Source organism: Solea senegalensis, linkage group LG5, assembly GCF_019176455.1.
Source record: "Solea senegalensis isolate Sse05_10M linkage group LG5, IFAPA_SoseM_1, whole genome shotgun sequence".
Taxonomy (NCBI): domain Eukaryota; kingdom Metazoa; phylum Chordata; class Actinopteri; order Pleuronectiformes; family Soleidae; genus Solea; species Solea senegalensis.
In genome coordinates, this window is record NC_058025.1 from 16,101,142 (window position 1) to 16,121,702 (window position 20,561).

General features: G+C 40.2%; 1 protein-coding gene across 1 annotated transcript; it reads left to right on the plus strand.

Moving 5' to 3' along the window:
* Positions 1-2,406: 2,406 nt before the first annotated feature.
* Positions 2,407-18,918, plus strand: npffr2a (neuropeptide FF receptor 2a). The gene is made up of 4 exons (XM_044026727.1): positions 2,407-2,651; positions 7,516-7,859; positions 14,558-14,657; positions 17,194-18,918. Exons 2-4 carry the CDS (start codon positions 7,523-7,525, stop codon positions 18,044-18,046), a joined length of 1,290 nt encoding a protein of 429 aa, XP_043882662.1. The 5' UTR covers positions 2,407-2,651; positions 7,516-7,522; the 3' UTR covers positions 18,047-18,918.
* The last annotated feature ends 1,643 nt before the right edge of the window (positions 18,919-20,561 follow it).

The window sequence follows — 20,561 nt, forward strand, 5'->3', positions numbered from 1 at the left end:
TTTAAAGTCAGCCATCAGTTTGCCACAAACAAAAGTAAAAGAGCCTGAAAATAGAAAAGATAATTAATCCATATTTAAATGTCTGCAAAAAAAAACTCTTAAACATAAAAAAGTGATAAATAAGTCCATATAACAAGATGAAAAGTTTGTGGACAGTTTCCTCAAATTGAAGCACCTCATCTGCATAAATTGGTCATTGTGTGTAAGTGTCAGCCATCTGTGATCATAGCGCGCTCTCTATCGATGCTCTGTAGACATGACATGACAGCATGTCAATATCTGGGCCAAACTGTTTCTGGTGTCAATTCAACAAGGTGCTGAAACCTTTTTTAAATCAATCCCATAAATATTTACAGCAGCCATTTTGAAAAATGAGCCGGTAAAATACTGGGTCCCATCTAGATCAGAAAGCGTAACTGGGAGTGACGTCACGCGCTCCACTTGAGAAGTTGGAAAAAAACATGGAGGCAAACATACATGGGGCTAGCCATTGTTAGCAATACCAGTTGCGCTATGTTGTATTTTGTGCACACAAACAGCATAGCAACCTGTCTACAGTTAAAAATTAAACAGCACTGTGTGGGGGTGGAGTGGCTAAGTGGTTAACACCGGTACTCTGTTGGCGAAAGACATCATTGTCGCAATGGTCGCAAGTTCGACTCCACCCCTGTACTCAATTCCATTGTAAGTTGCTTAGGATAAAATTGTCTGCTAAATGACATGTAATGTACGACTGATTTACTGTGAAATAAATATGACAGAACTGCCATTAACAGTAAAAGTAGCCATGGCAGACATCTTGGAATCCCATTTCGGGGTTGGTGAGGTCAGAAATCTGAGTTCAGACTACAAATGGAACACACCAAAATTATGGGTGTTATTAATAATAACAAAACATTAACCCTCGAACTAAACTAAATGGAAATATGCCATTGTTTAATGATTTACACAAGTAATTTTAAAACTGAATTTCTACTGATAAATAAGGAATTACAAACTTGAGTGTTGAAAAGCGGCGTTAAAACAACAGTTTTAGTTAACAGTAGGAAAATAAACGTTAATATCTCCTGGGAAGTGGACCAATGAGCAAGCTCCACTTTACCAACTGCTCCTTGATATAGTGTGTGCTGAAAAGTGAAACAAAGTAAATTGTGCTATTGTTCCTGAATGCACAGACGAAAGTCTACTGCTGTACTTGTCATCAGTGACACAAAATCCCAATCATTTTCTGTCTATTTTCCATTTTATTTGGGTTTTTGTTGGTCTTCACAGAAGATTAAAACAAACAGGTGTGTTCTGGGACTGGCACTGGCCTGGGAATGCCTTGGGATGCCCACAGAAGAGCTGATGGAATTTTATACCGCTGAAGTGGCTGAAGATGAGATGAGATGGGATGAGGTATATTTTTCCACATTGTTAACATCTTCATAAACATTGGATTTATCATAGTTATCATGGTAGTATTTGATCCCATGATAACACACAATTTTTTATGTAAAGCTCAGTAAATGTAGGAGTGGGGGATGCTAATGTAATTTGATTAATGATGACAGATGTGCTCACGGAATTGTGCTGCTGTTTGAGCACTGACCAGTGAATGACTTAACGATTATTTTAGGTGAATCCACGGTGAATGTTTCATCACAGAACCTTCATGGTCCAGTGAAGATCCAGGCCTTGAGATGTTCTGCCCTGTTCAACATCACCGTCAGTCCTGACGACAGTGGAGCGGTCCAAGGAAGATCTGAAGAAGTTCATTATCTTCTTGTACTGCCATGGCTGTGAAAAACACAAGATGAAGAACCCCGACTTTAAGTATGATGAGCTTCATGATGAAAGTGCTGAAAAATGGAGACTGTCTGATGCTGGGACTTATCAGTGCAAAAGCATCTGGAAGAATTTGCTTCTTGACATCACAAACATTGTCCAGTTCTGAGGGTTTTACAGTCATGCTAAGCATAGTACAGTACGGTTTGGAATGATAATACCCTGGATAAGGGTGCATTGTCTGGGTACCAGTGTTCCCATAAGTTTGAGTTAACGTGATTCAAATTTGTGTCCATATCAGGCAGGATATGGACACAGGAGAGATGGAAGAAGACTATGTGTTGTTGCAGAGGGGCTTTACTCTGACAGTTTACATTATATATGTGCCGATCCATCAGACCCATCTGTGACCCGCACTCTCACCATCACATCGGTCTCTCTAATCACCAGCTCTTGACATTTCAGGGAGAGACCGCAGCTGGAAGAGATCAGAGGAGGAGGGTTTTTGTGTGTGTGCGCGCGCGTGGTTATCACTCAACCATTAGCCTGTTCATATATCCCTCTTACACCCCCACCCACTTCACTCTCCACGTCACGCATCAAATACTAACGGATCCGACCGTAAATCCTCCACTTGCGCCCTAAGCGGCTCCATACGCGCGTCCTGTGCCTCATGAAGCAAACCCAGAATCATAAAGCGGACACAGCGGGGGACCGAGCTGCTGCTTCACTCTTAATTTTCCACATACTCCCCTGAGTATTTTCTTTTCTCTTCGTATGTCTTATTCTGAGGAAAGTGGACTTTTTTCCTTTTTTCCTCCTTACTTTTCTTTTCCTCGCAGCGCACAGCCCGTCGTCAGCGTGATTTGAAACAAATTAACGAGGTAAGACTTTTCCCATCGTCGCCATTTACTGTCAGTTATCCTTGTGCACGATATAATACCAGGTACCGCAGGTGTGGTGGATATTTATCGTTGAAATTCCATTTTTTTCAAATAAAAAAAAAAGAGGGGAAAAAAAGACCCAACAAACACAAATTCTCTCTGCGTAAAGTTGGAGTTGCTGTAGCGCACCGACGGAATCGGGTCCAAAACCATGGTTTGTCGTGCGCGGCAGTCCTGAACCTCTCCGTCCTGCTGTCCGCTTTGATTCACTGATGCCAGGAACCACAGGGACATCATTGTCCAGGAGAAGTCAGTCATGCATGCGTTTAAGCGCGGTCAGCTCCTCACATTTGCACACAACTCTAACACGCGCACTTTCAGCACACAGAGTTGGCGGAAAAAAAACGATAGTTGGCTTCGCTCTCAGATCCATGGATCCTCTCACCCTGATCCATGGAGACAGGCTGCTGGTAAAAGAGCGAAACGAATACATTCGGTGTTGCGTGCGTTTCACTGATGGATAGAACCAGGGGCATATGCTTTGCTCATTGCGGGGCTGAGGAGAGTCTGAGACCTCGATGAACAAGCGTTCGTAATAAATGAATAACTTAATTTAATTAATAAAATAAATTCAACCCTGAACCGGGCATTGCCTTTGGCCAGCCACTGCCTCCCCCCGATAATTTCCACTTTATATTGGCTTTGAAGATGTAACACGGTAGAACGTGTCAAAGTGAGATCAAGCATGACAAGTGCAGCAGCCCTCAGTCAAGTACTGCTTATTTTCTCACATGGAGCAAATTAAAGCGCCTGAAATATCAACACATGTGCTGTATAACTGAAGTGGGATAATTGGTGTGTGAATGTACAAAAATAAAATAAAAATCTGACAACTCTCAGGTGTTGATGAGTTTGTCAGGTGTCAGATAAGTTTTTGAGTGACACTGGACTGGAATAAAAGTCTCTGCTGTACATACAACCTGAGCACTGAGTCAGACACAGCTGGATTATGCTCTTATTATAACTATGTTGTCATGTTGTAATCATGGATTTCAAAGACTGACTGACTGTTTTGACATTTTCTAAGGCAAAAGTCTTGATAAATGTGTGTTTGCTGGCGTGATAGATTTTTCATCTTCTGATTTGTCATTTATTATGGGCTAAATTACCAGTGACCACACAAGTCACATGCAGTCATGTGCATTGTTCTCTTTAAGCCCTGTTGTAGGTCGTGCAACCTGCTAATACTATACCATGGCACTGTATTGCTGAGAGATGGAGATCCTCATGTTTGTGTCCTATTAAACATTGGTCATCATGAGTCATATTAGAAAGCCTCCCATGGTCTGCAGGCCATGGTATGATGATTGGTTAATGAGGTACTTAATGAGAGTGAGAGTGAATGATGGCTACAAATACCTGCATTGTTTTCTCCAATAGTTGAATGTTTGGTGTTAAAATCCTTCTGCAAGTACAAAAAACATCAAGTCCTAAGACCACACTGTGTTATGTTTGTAATATTTTGCAAGTTGCCTCTGTCCACTAGTGATTTGTTAGCACTTGAAGACAACCTATGGCACACACTGTATCTCTGCAACCTGACGTAAATCCTTAAGCCTGAGGCAAATGTTAATCCAGATCACGTCAGGATCAGTGCACTGCTAAGCAAGTAATAGTGTACATATTTTCCACAGGTTATGTGGTCTCCATACACCATAATGACCTTACCTCAATCCTCCACCATTCCAACTCCTGAATTATGGCATGTGTTGGATATATGTGAAAGAAGGAGTCATATGTAATTCCATTATACAACAGCAAGGTTAAAAGTGCAAAATGATCATATCTGTGCTGGAATTCCAAAGTGCTAACCTTGCACCATGAATTAGAGTTAGTGCAGATTTTTCAAGAAAATCCTCCATCCTCTCACGATGGAGCAAAGCCTCTCAAACCACATCTATAACTCACTGGAAAAACATGATGTCTATAAAATCCCTATAGGTTACCGTGAAGTTAGCTGGACTTTCAGAGGTCAGCAAATTTTTCCCAAATAACGCACATTCCGGGAGAACAAGATCCCCCCACAGTGATTCCTCCACAGTCGAACAACAGTTACGCAAACATGCTGCAAGTGAATATCAGCAGTGCACTGTGAAAGCAATCCACTTAATCTTGGAAAACAAATCTGGAAGGATACATAAGAAATCTGTCATTATCATTATGCAGACTGTGCCCTGTGGTATGATGTAACTACATTATGTCAATTATGTCTCTGCATTAATATACAAACAGGATTTATTTTGATGGAAATGATAGAATATCAGTTCAGCGTGACTAAGGCAAATTTTTAAAGTCATCTTCAATCTATATTATATTTCACCCAAAGAGGACATCTAATAACATATGTCTGCCCAGTAAGGCAAAGATAAAGGAAAAGTGGCCCTGAGATTTGAATCCCACAATCTCTGACTCATCACATCCTCAAATGATAATGTACCACCTTACATTTACACATCTCCAACAACCAGTTAAAACTGATAACAGCAGCAGCAGCAGCAGCAAGGTTACAGCAGCTCAGACACACAGAATATATGGTGAGAGGAGTAATCAAAGCAACAATGATGGTCTGTAAAAACATTTATATACGTTAAATGTCTACTGATGAAGTGTATGAAAGAGAGGGAGACAGAGAGCATGAGCTAATGTTGGCTGAAATTCCCAAGTTTACTTCTGTCCAAGACAGCAGCATATCTGTCATGGTCTGTCATCACCCTCCTCTTTACTTTAGAACCTCGTTTTCCTTCTCCTCTGGGTTTGACCACAGTTGAGACATTTTTGAGAGGAGTAGTGAGGCTTTTTAGGTTTGGCAATGCTGTTCTGCTGGAATCAGTGTCGCTATGAACTACTTTCAATGGAAAGCCAGCCTGAAAAGGCACTACATGTTATCATACACTCATTTGTATATGTGCAATGTAATCATGTCTCATTTCCATATTGCCTACGTTGACTGTGCCTGGAAAAAAACAGTTTGAACAAGCTACACCTTGAATTCAAAAGTGCAAGCCCCTTCCTTCAGACATCCCCCCCCATAGCTCCGCCTAAAAAAGTGATCTAAAATTTGGATTCTTGTGTGAAGAAATGATTAACAGTGAAACTGAATTGAATTAAGAGATGCTATTTTACCTGTGTGCCAGCTGCACTACACATGCACATAAACTCAGCCCGCAGTGTATTTTGTGAACATACTAGTGGCACCATTATTATCAGTGAAACCAGTATTTCAATTATACATGTTTCCTTCCTCTCTGATGACACATGGTCATTTTAAAATAAATAAATGTCTTACATATGTCTTACCTTTAAACTGTAGGGTAATATGATTTTTCTAATCATATTATTTTAAAGTATCTTGATGATAACTGAGTTATAGAGTAATTGAGTTATAATTGCGGTTTGACCTATGAACCACTGATCACTTCATCCTTGAACGCAATCAATAAAGAAATTCCCCACAAGGCTTTTCTAAGATATTGTGGTCACAATAATACAAATGACAACATGAGAACATATGTCCCTCCTGTTATGGCTGCCGTTAGTGCAGAGCAATACAAATTGGATCAATCAACTGCATCCCTCACGTCTGTGGGAATTGCACAAATCATATGAATCACATTTGCATTGGTGTTCAACCGACATGAGCTTTTTCAGGTTTCTGTGTGAAATTGCTTTCAGAGTAATTTTCTTTTTGTTTGTTTTATGCTGATGAAAGTCAAAGAGCATTTTGATAATGTGTTGTGACATTGTTCGTCTACAAAACACATTTACTAGTCCCTGTTTGTATTTTGGGTTTTAGGGAAACAGTTTTCAGGATTTTCAATCTTCAAATAATATCTCCAAGATTAATTTGATGGCACGCCAACTTACAACAGGGTGGGTGTCACCCCTGTCAAAGGCTGAGCAGCTCTGCATCGCCTGCATTGGCAGTATGGAACGTCTGGTTTTGGGTCCATGCCACAAAAAGAACTATAACATTCTACTTTAGCCACGCTGAGTTTGAGCCACACTGAAACGTATCGTAGACCTAAGCACAGTTTATAACGGGGTTCGCTGCATGTTTCTGTCTGACTACACAAAGCTGTAGCTCCCGTCTTGCAGTTTAAGGTCTTTTATCCCATTTTTTTGGATTCATTGCCAGCCATTTTTCTCCCTTTGCCCACATACATATTGTTTCCAGATATATTAGTCAGTAAACATGCAGCCACTGTACACAACCTGCCCAATGCTAAACAACAGATGCACAAAGTTAACAAGTGCAGAAAGCAGCAGCTAAAGAGCCGGCAGCAGGTGGTGCAGGCTGCATGAAGTCATGGCACAAGAGAAGTGAAGGTCTTGAAGTTCAGCAGGTGGTGAAATATCTGGCTCCGAATTAAGGCTGATGTTGTTTGGCTGAATGTACGAACACACAACTGTTGGCGTTAGTGCTTTTGTACATTTGAACACAGCCAAGTTTTAAGCCTTGCTCCACAATGGAGGAGGAATTGTTCACCCATCCCCACTAGGAATATAATATAGTCTCTTTGCAGCCAGAAGAAGAGCTCGCGTTCATTCTTTATGGCTGAACAACATAAAGAAGTCAAAAGGAAAAAAGATCACTGCTGAACAAGAATAGGACCAAGGATGTGGAACAGAGCAGATACAAACAAACCCACGTCACTGTTTTGATAAGTTTTACCTTCCTCCATTGACCTTGACATACATACTTTCACGTACTCATCATGCCTCCAACACTTCCATCATTTTATACTACAACATAAGAAGATCTGACTCATCGTGAAGTCATCAGACCCTCTTTCATTTTTTACAGGTTTAAAATGAACGAAGCACCCGAAGTACCCGAGACCAACCTATCTCTACTCTATGACAACTGGACATTTTACAACAACTCAGAAGAGTCCGTCATACCCAGGAAAAACATCACCTATGTAGGATTTTACCTGCACCAGTCCTCCACCGCGGCTATCTTCATCGTGTCCTACCTGCTCATCTTCCTCGTGTGCATGGTGGGGAATGGGGTGGTGTGCTTCATCGTGCTGCGGAGCAAAAACATGCGGACTGTGACCAACTTGTTCATCCTGAATCTTGCTGTGAGCGACCTCCTGGTTGGGATTTTCTGCATGCCCACCACACTCCTGGACAACATTATCACAGGTGAGCAGAAGAGTACTCGTCTTACTGTGTCGTACTGTGACTGTGTAAAAACTAGAAGTTTGTTGTTCAAGCAAAACTGGCAGTGTGGTCTTGTTTATCTCAAGATATCAACAGATATAAACCTAAAATAATAGTGTAATAGTTTGGGCAATGCACTAATTTGCTTTCCAAGCAATATTAATACTAGAGTGGTCACTACTACTCTAGTGTTTTGTGTTCACTACTTAGTGTATGTTTAAGTAAAGTTAGCTTGATCTTTTCAAAGTTAAAGTCCTGGTTAAAAATAACAGGGCGACAGTGATAGCTCTGAAAATTCAGGCTCTGCTTAGTCTTTATGCTTATCTAAGCGGAAAAACATTCGGTCTGTAGTTGTAGATATTAATTGTGCAGGGTTTTATATCAATCTTCATATCTAACTCTGCAATGAAGAGCGTTATAAATGCAGTGTAGCCTGCCATGCTCCAGTTACAATTTCACAGTTAATAAAAAAAAAGAAGAAGAAAAAAAAACATTTTCAATTTCACAACACTGAGGGCCAAATTGCTCCAAATCGCCGATGGCTGTGTGGCAGCGAGTGAATGGTGTACGACAGAGAAGGCACTGTGTGTATAGATGTGCTGTATGAGTGACAAAACAGTAGTGTTTGTAGGTCAACAAGGTGAGAAGCGCACAACACAAATACAGTTCATTTACTATACTTTAACCCTATTCACAAGGGATTAGGAGGTAAAGTAATTATTTTAGTGCTTAGTCTGAATGTCTGAATGTGCCATGTCATTCACCCTTTAACAGACGACACTTTGCAGGACCGCAATTACACGACAGGGTTATTGTGCTGTTGCGGGAATCCGGCGAATCAGCGTCTTTTTCACCAGAGAGGAGAGAGTTGGAGAAACGCCTGTACATAGTTCCACATATTTTGGCCTGTTTTTGCACTTTGAGTGTCTCACAGCAAAGAAATCGGTTTTCTGACTCAGTCTGACCGAGTTATTTTCTGTATGGAGTTTAAATGTTCTCCCCGTGTGCTTGTGGTTTTTTTTTCATGGGTGTTTTTTTCATGGGCACTTTCATGCAAGGTACAAGGTTAATTGGACACTCTAAATTCACCGTAGGTGCAAGAGTGAATGCTCGTTTGTCTCTGTATGTTGGCCCTGTGGCCCTGTGGCCCTGGGATTGGCTCCAGCAGCCTTGCGACCCTCAAGGGGAGGATAAAGTGGTAGCCAGTGAATAAACTTGGTGTCTTGCTGCAGTGCAGATGTGTGTGTGTGTGTGTGTTTTCAGTGCTATGATCCTTGTGTTTGCTTGTGCACTATGCCAGTCTTCGACGTCAATAAAGTTTATACCCTCCACATACACACAGCTGGACCATTTTCACCTGGAGCTGTGCATGACTGGCATGCAACACAGTTGTTTCTTATCTCACACGAGAATGACTCATACATGGTGTAGTCTGTCGCCGTGTCACTGAACCGTCACTGTTGCTCTGTTGCACACAAAGAGTGGATTGGATATTGCATGTGCATGCACCATGTTACTGCTATAGACTGGATTATTTATGTGGGAAACAACAAAATGCTAAACATCAGCTAATGGTTATATCCTGAACACGTAAGCCTTAATCCTGGGGCATAGCCGAGCATAAGAACAGCTGGGATTAATGGATGGAGTAAGTGCTGGAAACTGAGCCTTATTGTAGGGTTTAGTCTAACACTGAAATTGGAAGATAAACCCTTCAGTAATTCAGGGTTTGTAATGAAGAATTACAGGTTCACTGTGCTGTAGGGCGGACTTTCGGAGAGTCTTTTGATTAACCCTGATCCTAATATATGTGGAAATTATTTCATTAATTGCAGGGTTACGAATTAGGACAAAGAAGGGTGTAAGAAGGACAAACAAAATGGACCTCGAGAACAACATGTAATGTTGCTATTTTTAAAATTTTTTAACAGCCTGTGGTGACCAAGGAAGAGTCAGGGGCTAAAATGGTGATTTGTCAGGGATGCAGTAGTCGCATGCATAAGATCAGGCCTTTCCACTTATTGTGCTGATTCGACTTGACAGTTGATGAAACAAATCCCGCATGAGTGATCTTTAGGCCAGTGGTAGTGACTGGGATAGCCTGCAGTGCATTTGTAAATGCATGAAGATGAATGTTTGGAAAACAAGTGCAATCATTGGGGATCCGTGCACCAAATTCCTTCCATGTTGTTTCCGAGGCTTTTTGAAATTACATTTGATCTGGATACAACGCCGTGTCAAGAGTAATTTTGAAAAATGATTAAATATATAATGCCTGCAAGCACATTTTGTAACAATCACAAGAATGTGAGCAGAGAAATGACTTGCTTGTGATTGCTGTGACTCACCTAAATAATTACAACACCACTTATTTCCCCCATTGCTTTCCTGTTACTGTGTCAATTTGAAACAACTGAAAGCAGCGTAATGAGTCATTATCGTCTACATCAGGCACATGGGGTTTAAGGAAATCTAGAAGGTTTGTTTTATGAAATTGCTGCGGTAATGACAATACTCACAATTAAACACACAATGAATAAATAATTCAAGTGATTATGACTACCACATTTAAATAAGAATGGAAAAGAAAATACCACATACCTTATTTTTCTCTGCAGATGGCAATACGCCATAGATACAGACTTTTGATGAAGCATAAGGTCAGATTTAGACTTTATTCTCAAGACTCTTTTTTTTCTTCTGTGGTCTGAACATGTATAGACTAAATTACAACTACGGCACCATATATGCACATCACGAAAGAGTTCCAAGGGATCAAGCGATTAATTGACGTTAATAATAACGTACTTTGAACGGGAGGAGAGTTCGCTGAATGATTGAATGTTTACGTCTTCTTCGAATTGCATGCTGGGTTTAAATCAACCAATGCTCAATTCAAAACACAGCATGTGTGAGGAGGACCCAGAGGATTTAAAGCCCGTCAGTGCACAACGGTCGATTAAAAAACAGAAACACATTCATCTGGAGCAGTTTATCAGCAGTTTAAAAGCCCTGGGATTGCACACAGGCAATACAGGCTTCATCAGGACTGACTTTGAACGTTTGATTAGGATTCTTTAGTCAGTTAAACTAAGCACATGACCAAAAATACCTAGAAAAACTGCTTTATTTTCAACTGTGCTTGACAAGATTACACAACACGTCTACTCACGTTGTCCCTCGCAAAAGATATTACAACAAAAGCGGTATTACAGTGAAATAGTGCAATTAATAGAAAATGAAGTGAAAGTGCAGTTTAAGTGGCAATGAAATGACCAGATAGAAGAAACCAGAGCACCTCTCCTGCAGCACCAAACATGCTTTTAGCTGCCTGCACGAGAGGACTCCGCTTTTATATTTATTCACTTGCAGCTGCTGATTAATTCAAGTTATTCTAAGTTGCTGTGGACGTGGAAGAGCAAAGTGAATGATGTAATGCAATTTGCAGCATGACAAGTACTGAAAAGTGGAGGAAATTAGGAAAAGTTTCACCTAAATCCAACGTCTCACCTGACGTTGATACAGCTACCCAGCCCGATAATGTAGATAGATTAAGTGAAGCTGTCCTCCCTGTTCTTCTTCTAAGAGTTTGGCTTCTGTGGTGGTGGGATGTATAAGTTGTACTTATGACCTGCTGTGACAACTTTTATCATACAAAGTCCTACAACCACACCAGATTTTCTTCAGTTTCTGTCCTCAGACAATGTTATTTATAGCTACAAGGACATAAAGAGGATAAAATAACAAATTGTGTTCTGAAACTTTAAATCATTCAGAGATCCACATTATCTGCAGAAGTCCAGCTCCTCCATGTTTCCTTTGTATTCTCACTTTATCACTAAGAGCCTTTATCATGTTCAAATAGATTCTTCGCAATAGGATATTTCACACCGCAACTTTTGTGTTAATGTCTTCGCAAAGGCGTACTTTTGGTCCGTCATTAACCAAAAATGTTTGCAACACTTTAAGTAAGCTTATGAAAGGTAATTGCAATGATTATTTTGCCTCCACCCCTGACTTCTGAACCAGAATAATGAGTTATTGGAGCTCGTAATGTCATTAGGTGTTCCTCCAATATTCATCAAACGCTGCTGATGCCACGCACATACTGAACTAAAGTCTCAGAGCACCACCAGCTCTGTTGTTCTTATGTCAAGCATGCCTTGAATAAACCTGCCACGATTGCATTAAATAGTAGGACAGAACAGTATTTAGGATTCCACAGGTCACACTTTTTTTTTTTAAATTCACACTTTTAAAAATCCATCTTTCCTGTATTATCTGGATGTGTTCCAATAAAGTGCGGAACAATTACGCTGTATGGCCATTATAGCAAGTGTTTCTCATATTTTATTTCTTTTTTGAAGCAGAACTATTGGACCAGAAACCAGAAACCAGAAAATATGGATATATTGAACAACCATTAGGGGCTGACTGTACTGGCTGCAAAAAAGAATTTGGTTTGAACAGAAATCTATGGGAAAATGAGAATATTCCCCACTTGTTTTATCCAAAACCAACAACTTGTCTGAGTTGGTGTCCAGTTAATAACGAGCAATGGGGATTGAGTTTTCGTGCATGGACAAGGCACAATGAGTTGTGGGGCATTTCCACTAGTGTCCATGTGGGTTCAAAGTATAGCCAAAATTGTCCTTCTACCTAACCAGCTGCCTGAGCTGAGAAATGAACCTTCCCCATGTAGGACTTGGGATGGGATGGGTGATATGGTAAAAAATTGTTTTAATATCTTTTGATATCAATATTTATCATGATATAAATCCAGTCAATATTTCTGTCAAGGGATATGGCAATATGGGGCTTACAAATCATTTTTTGAGATGTATGAACTTCTCAAAGGGGAGTGGCAATACACTGTAAATACACTGAAACAAAAATATTACAGTATTATGTTTAAAATACAGTTATTTAACACCTGGTTCATGTTCTTCTGTGGTTTTGCTGAGACGTCACATGTTACAGTGGACTGAACAGTCAAACAGTCAAACTGAACAATATGAGGTGGTTCCTTGAGCGGTGTGCATCACAATGTGCAGACTTTGTAACTAGAATCCCAAAATAAAAGCAGTAGAAGCTTAAATTAATGAGGTCGCCCGTGTGTTATTTTAGCACGCTGCTGATTGAGAGCCAGAGCCAAGGCTAACCTGTGCCTATAGAGTTCTTTTACCCAGTACTGAATGTTGATTTCCATTGCAAACAAGAGCCAAATGTTTGGGGGTGTTTTTTTGTTGTTGTTTTTTTTTGTCAATGATGTGTGGAAAAGTGCCTTTAGATATATGATTACATGAAGTTCTGTCTGTCTGCAGTGATATGAGCCTCTTGTTTGTCCTATCTGTCTTACAAATATAAAACTGAGAATTTCAGGCTGTCTTTCAGAGAAACTCTTGATCTAATCTACCATTTTAATCTCTACAGTTTGCACTGTTTTATTTAGCGATGCATTTGATCATGGTATTTCACCGAGTGCATCACAGCTGGCCACTTGCAATTCTTGAATCTGACAAAAGAAGCAACAAGTAATACATGAAATACAGGAAAGTGTATGCCACGCCCGCTCAAAAGTGATATCACGGCACATACGTTTTATGGCAGTAACTGCTTACAGTGAAAAAGACATTTTTGAAAAGAGTGTTTCCACTCGGGATATGTTTCAGTAAAAAAATAATATAAAGTGCTTGCTCTCCAACAGAAGGGAGGAAGGATATATAAAAAAAAAAACAACAGTTAAAATGAAAGGTCAAGGGGAAACAAATGGAGGTGACTCTTGAGTGTATCATTACTCTCACCTCCACTCTCTTGAAAGCGAAAGTGCCCTCATCATGCCACCAAAGAGAACAAAGCTCAGGATTGCCTGGAACACTCCAAACTCTGCAAAACATCAACTGACCAGTAGATCGCGGTGCATTTGTCCCTCTGAAGGTCAAAGAGATGCAAGTTTCAAGAACTGGGTCAATTCTTGTTAAAAAACTAGTGTGAGTGCACTAGAGGGACTAATCAATCACTTCACTCGGGCATATCATTTGGTTCATCTGAAAGGGCAAGCATTAACTTTTTTCAGAAGGGGGCAAACGTCCTTTAATGCACTTCTTCAGTATCACTTTTTAAATTGCCTTTGTTTTTAATTGACTAGTGGGGACTAGTCCTGTGTTTTTTTTTTGAACATTTGTTAATTTTACTCACTTCTAAGACTCTCTAGTGCTGATTAATGTAACACTCATAAGCCAAGTTGAAACGGTTTCTCTCCGCAATTCAATAATGTCTAAATTCAAATTACTTTCTGTCTTTATCATAATTAATACTTACTTCTAACACTGAACCAGAATCAGTTAACGTTTAATAAAACATGTATGACAATTAGGTTCAAGGAAAGGTTGTGTTGTATTGATGAGAGCTTGCTCTACTGTATGATTAGATTAGTTTGCCTTAGTATCAAACATAGTGGACACTTTGATTAAGTACTGCTGAAGGAGGGATTAAGTTGAGATAATACACTATTATGAATCATTTCAGCTGCTCCAGTACACCACATTGTCAGCATGGCTCTTTTCAAAGCACAGTCCTAATTCATGCACGTGGTGTACAGATGTAAAGTTTAACTTGTTTATCGTGCTGCCTGCCTGTCTCTATTGTTAATCTGAGAAATATTTTTTCCCGTCAAACAGGATGGCCTTTTGGGAGCTTGGTCTGCAAAATGAGTGGCATGGTTCAAGGCATCTCTGTGTCAGCATCTGTCTTCACGCTGGTGGCTATTGCTGTCGACAGGTACAGTGGCTGATTTTTGACATTTAAGATTCCGTTCATGACGATGGCACCTTTTCTTTTCTTCTATGACTTACAGTATGTGACAACATCTGAGGGTTAAACTGTTCACTTCCTGCCTTTTCCAAGAGTTGTCTTTTCCAAGGAACAAGTCCCAACATATTTGATTGACTCTAAAGTGCATGTGAAGCAAATGCAGAGATTCTACTCTTCACAGGACGTATAACGGCAAACAGTGAAGTGTCCAAGTTGTGTAGTAATGCACTCGTGCCCATCAGTGCACCCGTGGATGTGTTGGTCTTAAAATAAGGTGAGGCTGGAGCAACAAAAACCTGGTCTAAAGTAGCAGATGGCACAGTGTTTTCATGCTTATGTAAATGCCAATTAGATGCACTATAGGCGGGTTCACAATGCCCATAATAATAATACTACATTTATTTGTATAGCACGTTCTATCTATCTATCTATCTATCTATCTATCTATCTATCTATCTATCTATCTATCTATCTATCTATCTGTGCTTTGCAGTAAACAAATAAAAAAATACAAATGCCAAAAAACACAGAAAAGCTCTGCCACTTTGTCCAAAACTCCTACAGATGAGGAAATGTAATAGAGAAGAAGTTAAACTGTTTATGAAAATGTCACTTCTATACTTGCTTTACATGCACCTTAAAAGAAGGTACAGATATCTATCTATTACAACAGCCCTGCTATAGTTTTTCCTGCCATCATGGACATATGTGAGCATCTTGGAGCGTGCCGCTTGCATGGAGAAGAGTTTCAGTTTAGAGGACAGTGGAGTTAAAGGATAATAAAAGGATATTATGGAGGACAGGAGGGTGAAAATACGTCTTCAAGTTCGAAAACTGAGAGAGCTGATATTTGAACGCCTCCTCCTCAGACATGCAGCGATGTCAATCTGTCGCCCTTTGAAAATCACTCCGCGGTGTCTGCGCCTCTGGAAGAGACGGACAGACATTGACACGCACTGACATCAAAAAGTGAAAGTCATGTCACATATTTATCAGCCACGCGATTAGAATCCGATTTGAATGGGCGAGAAGACAAAGAGCTCTCCTCTTTCACCCTGTGGCAACTGGATTCACACACAGATCACTTTGCAGGCCTATTTCTGCCCTCCCCTTATCTGTCACACCATTTAAATGCTACAAATGCTAATATGGCACGACAGAGACTTTCTCTCTGAAACATCAGTGTCTTGAAGGTGCACATCTCCTTGGAATGTTCCCTTTTCTTTGTCTTTGCCTGTCACCACTCCGTCTTTGTCCTCGGAGCGCTGAGAATTATTGTTTCATGTTGTGAGCACATGGTGTGTCTGTGCGCTTCCTAGTCTTCGGTCATACTTTCCACATTCCGTGTCCACAGAGAGTTGTGTTGCCCTGTGATTCCATTCATACTCAATGAGACTCTGCATCGGTCACATGTGTGCTCCATCTCTCATTCCATTCCAGTAGCTGTGATTTTTCTCTTTTTGTCCCCATTCTTCACATAACTAAAAGCACGTATCCATGGCTACCATCTTATTTTCTTTGTCTCTTCTGATTAAAATAAGAACAACGAAAGTTAATATTTGAATTCAACTGCAAGCCTGAAACCAAGCCAGAAACTTAGGGGTTGTCATGGACTTGAAGTTCAACAGCCACATTAAAACAGTTACAAAGTCAGCCTACTACCACCTAAAGAATATATCAAGGATTAAAGGACTTATGTCTCAGCAGGATTTGGAAAAACTTGTCCAAGCAGGCTGGACTATTGTAACAGTGTCCCTGCAGGTCTCCCCAAAAAGTCGATCAGACAGCTGCAGTTAATTCAGAATGCTGCCGCTAGAGTCCTCGCTAAGACCAAAAAAGTAGCCCATATCACTCCAGTTCTGAAGTCCTTACACTGGCTTCCTGTGTATCAAAGAATTGACTTCAATATAATAATAATATTATTCGCTGGTCTACAAAGCACTGAATGGTTTAGGGCCAAAATACATCTCTGATCTTCTGCTTAGCTACGAACCATCCAGAGTCAGAACTAAACATGGAGAGGCAGCGTTGAGTTTCTATGCACCGCATATCTGGAACAAAGTCCCAGAAATATCCCCTTTAAATCAAGACTGAAGAGTTTTCTGTTTGCCACTGCCTTTCAGTAATTTCTAATACTGCACTGTAACCTCTATGATTTTTATCCTTTTTATTTTATTTGTATTTTTATCTTTTATTTTTTTTTATTTATTTATTTATTTTAATCTTCTGTTACTTAATATCTTTTATATACATTTCACCTGTTTTGTTTTCATCTGAATGCCATTTTATAAACATCTCTTTCTATGCTTTTTAATGTTTTAGGTAAAGCACGTTGAATTACCTTGTTGTTGCCTTGCCTTGCAAAACAACTACAATTTAGTTCTGTGTTATTGCAGAAATACTGACAAGTGCATTTGACTCCAGTATGATTTATTTTCATATCCAGTGGAAACAATCATTTGAAACATCACGTTGTCTAAATGTCTAAATCCTTCCTCCGCAGATTCCGATGCATTGTCTACCCCTTCAAGCAAAAGCTGACCATATCTACAGCCACCTTGATAATAGTCATCATCTGGGTTCTGGCCATATCCATTATGTGTCCTTCTGGGGTGATGCTACAAGTGACCAAGGAGCAAAGCATTCGGGTTTTACTCGGCTACGACAACAAAACAACTCCGTTTTATTGGTGCAGGGAGAACTGGCCAAACCAGGAGATGAGGAAGATCTACACCACGGTCTTGTTTGCAAACATCTACCTTGCCCCACTTTCCCTCATTGTGATAATGTACGCCCGGATTGGCATTACGCTTTTCAAGACGGCAGTTCCGTCAGAAGGAAAGCCGGGCCACAACAACCGTCACACTGTGTCAAAGAAAAAGCAAAGGGTGATTAAGATGCTCTTGATCGTCGCTCTGCTCTTCATTCTTTCCTGGCTGCCTCTGTGGACTCTCATGATGCTGAGCGACTATGCCAGCCTCACCGAGCCGCAGTACAGAATCATTAACATTTACATTTACCCCTTTGCCCACTGGCTCGCCTTCTTCAACAGCAGCGTCAATCCCATCATCTACGGTTTCTTCAATGAGAATTTCCGCAGCGGATTTCAAGCTGTGTTCAAGTTCAGCCTGTGCGCGGCAGATGGACATCGGAGGAAGACCTACTCACACAGGCTGCAGGGAAACTCTGTGCTCCCGGCCAACAATGCACAGACTTCTCTGGAGCCTATTTCTCTTAATAGCTTGGATAAAACCACTTCCAGGCGCCTCAACCACGTCACTGAGCAGGACTTGGTCATGGAGGATCTGGAAAAGGCGTCGTGCAGTAGTGGGGGTGTGACAGCTGTGTCTATTTGAGAAGACACACACACATACACACACACAGAGACATTTTTCAAGGAGATAAGCTAAGGTTCTCGTGTTCCAATAAAATTGCAGCTACCTTTCAAACTTACAGCCTCCACTTAGCCCAAGTAGACTTCAGAACTCTTCTAAATAGGTTAAAGAAACATTATTTTACAGATAATCTTTCTATGGCCATTTTAATAAATTGAGATAAGCAATTGGCCCTGCACAATTTAAAAAGTCAGGAATTTACGGCCCACTCTTGAAATACTAACGACACACACAGGCATGCACTTTATGTTGCACATGCTGTGCAACATTTGAGATATGTTGTGTTGTTTTAGGCTGGAAAACAAACCAACATAACAATAATTGTCCAGTGTTGATATCGTAAACTATGACTGATAACAGGCTAGTGTTCCGCTCTCTTACAAAACTATGTATAAATGTATAAAGATGCATCAGGCATGACATGTTTGTGATGTTTGCAGAGAAGATTTCCAAATGAACCGCTCAAATATGATTTTTTTCTTTGATTTAATTTCCTCGCAGATTAGCACAATTGACAAAAGCAAGCACAGAAACAAGGCACGGACGTCAAACGTTGTCAAACTCTGATGCAAAAAGAAGTCTCCTTATGTTCCATCTTTTCTCATTTCTAAGTCATTTCAGAGAATTGAGCCCGATTTGACAGATTTTTGTCTTAATTTGTCTTTCCGTGAATTTGTTCGCGTGGCCGCGGGAAAGTGTCGGACAGTGAATATCAGCATTAATGTAAACGTGTTCGTTTTCATTCAGAGAAAACAACAAGTTCAACAGGTTTATCCACAGACTCGTTCCAACGTCTGGAACACAACAAAAAATGAGAAGAAAAGAAAATGCCGACGCATAGGTTTTTTAAAATATACATTTTCAAGCCCGGGGGCCCACACTGTCAAATGAGTTTGCTGACTCTCTGTATGGTAATTCAATTGATGTTGTGAAAATGACTTGCTTTATTTTAGATGTTTGAAAAAAAACATCACCTAAGCCATTACATTTTCAGCTTCGTTTAAGCAAGCACCGTGTATAAAGACAACTCAATCATACTGGCATTCAAATAAAAAGAACAATCATGTGACACACTTTCAACACTTTTAATTAACGTTGGATTTTCTCGTTTCAATTGGTCTTAGAAGACAAAACCAGTGATTATGTTTGTGGACCATCTATTTCACTTCTCTGGCTTTTATTGTGAAACCTGCACTGTGAACACACGTGATGATGCTGATTAAACATTATTAATTACTGAATATCTCACGAGCCTGCTGAATGTGCCATGTTGTTTTTTTTAATCATGCAGTGAAAAAATGTTTTGCTGTTATCTCTAAGAACAGTCACGTGCAGTCAATGGCTACAGTAAACATGTGTTGTCTGCTGTAAATGTGCGTTACCAAGTCTAAAGCGAAGTGCAAGTGTCAATGTGAATCTGTTTGTTTTGTGCGACCTCCTGAGGTTTCCCCTTTGCTTTAAACACGTCGTTCACACACTTCATACATACCGCATATGTGTGTCTCTTTTGATATCGTCAGCGGCGACCATTTTGTGAGTTTATATTTGATGAAAAAAGAAAAAAAAAAAGGATATTAAAATACAGCCATATTGGAGGCAGTTTTCTACTTGTGTAACACACATACTAATAATCTGCTCTTGGAAGCATTTGATGACATTGAATGGAAAACACCCGTTTGCATCAGAAATTTCACTTAGCGTAAGGCTGTGTTTAGACAAACTGCTGCAAAGCTGTTTTTTTAGCCTGTGGGGTCAATCATACAGTGTTACCAGAGAAACAACATTGTTTTCTGTGGTACAGCATATCTGTCTTTCATGGAACCGCGGACACGTTTCTAAGAAGTTAAACTTTTTCAACTTTTGAATGCATGGTGTGGAGTAATCAAGGTTATAATAGTTTGGGATTTTTCGTTTGTTTTAGTTTTTATTGAGTTTTGACTTTTCGTTCAGGGCCACGTGGTTGGTGTAATGGTTAGCATTCATGCCTTTGCAGCAAGAAGATCTGGGTTTGAGCCCCGGTTGAAACAAGGGCCTTTCTGCATGTTCTCCCCATGTGTGTGTGTGTGTGTGCCATATGTGAGAGTGAATGGTTGTTTGTCTCTATGTGTGGCCCTGCGATGGACTGGCGAGCTGTCCAGGGTGTACACTGCTTATCGCTCTATGTCAGCTGAGATTGGCACAGCAACTCCCTGGTGGAGGATAAAGCAGTAGATGATGGATGGAGTTCGTTTTTGGGTTAGTTTTTTGTAATTAGGAGTATGAAAGATGCAAGAAGGTCATTATAAGTATTGTGTGTGATAAAAACCCAACAAAAGATGCCATTTAAAAAAAAGAAAGAAAAAAAAGAAAGAAATCTCTTAAATAGACATGAACATAACAACAGGAATAATAATAAATAACATTGTTTGTGAGCCAGGAGTCTCAGGGAGCTCAATCTCAACAATAAACGAATAAGAGACGAAAGGTTTGATTCACT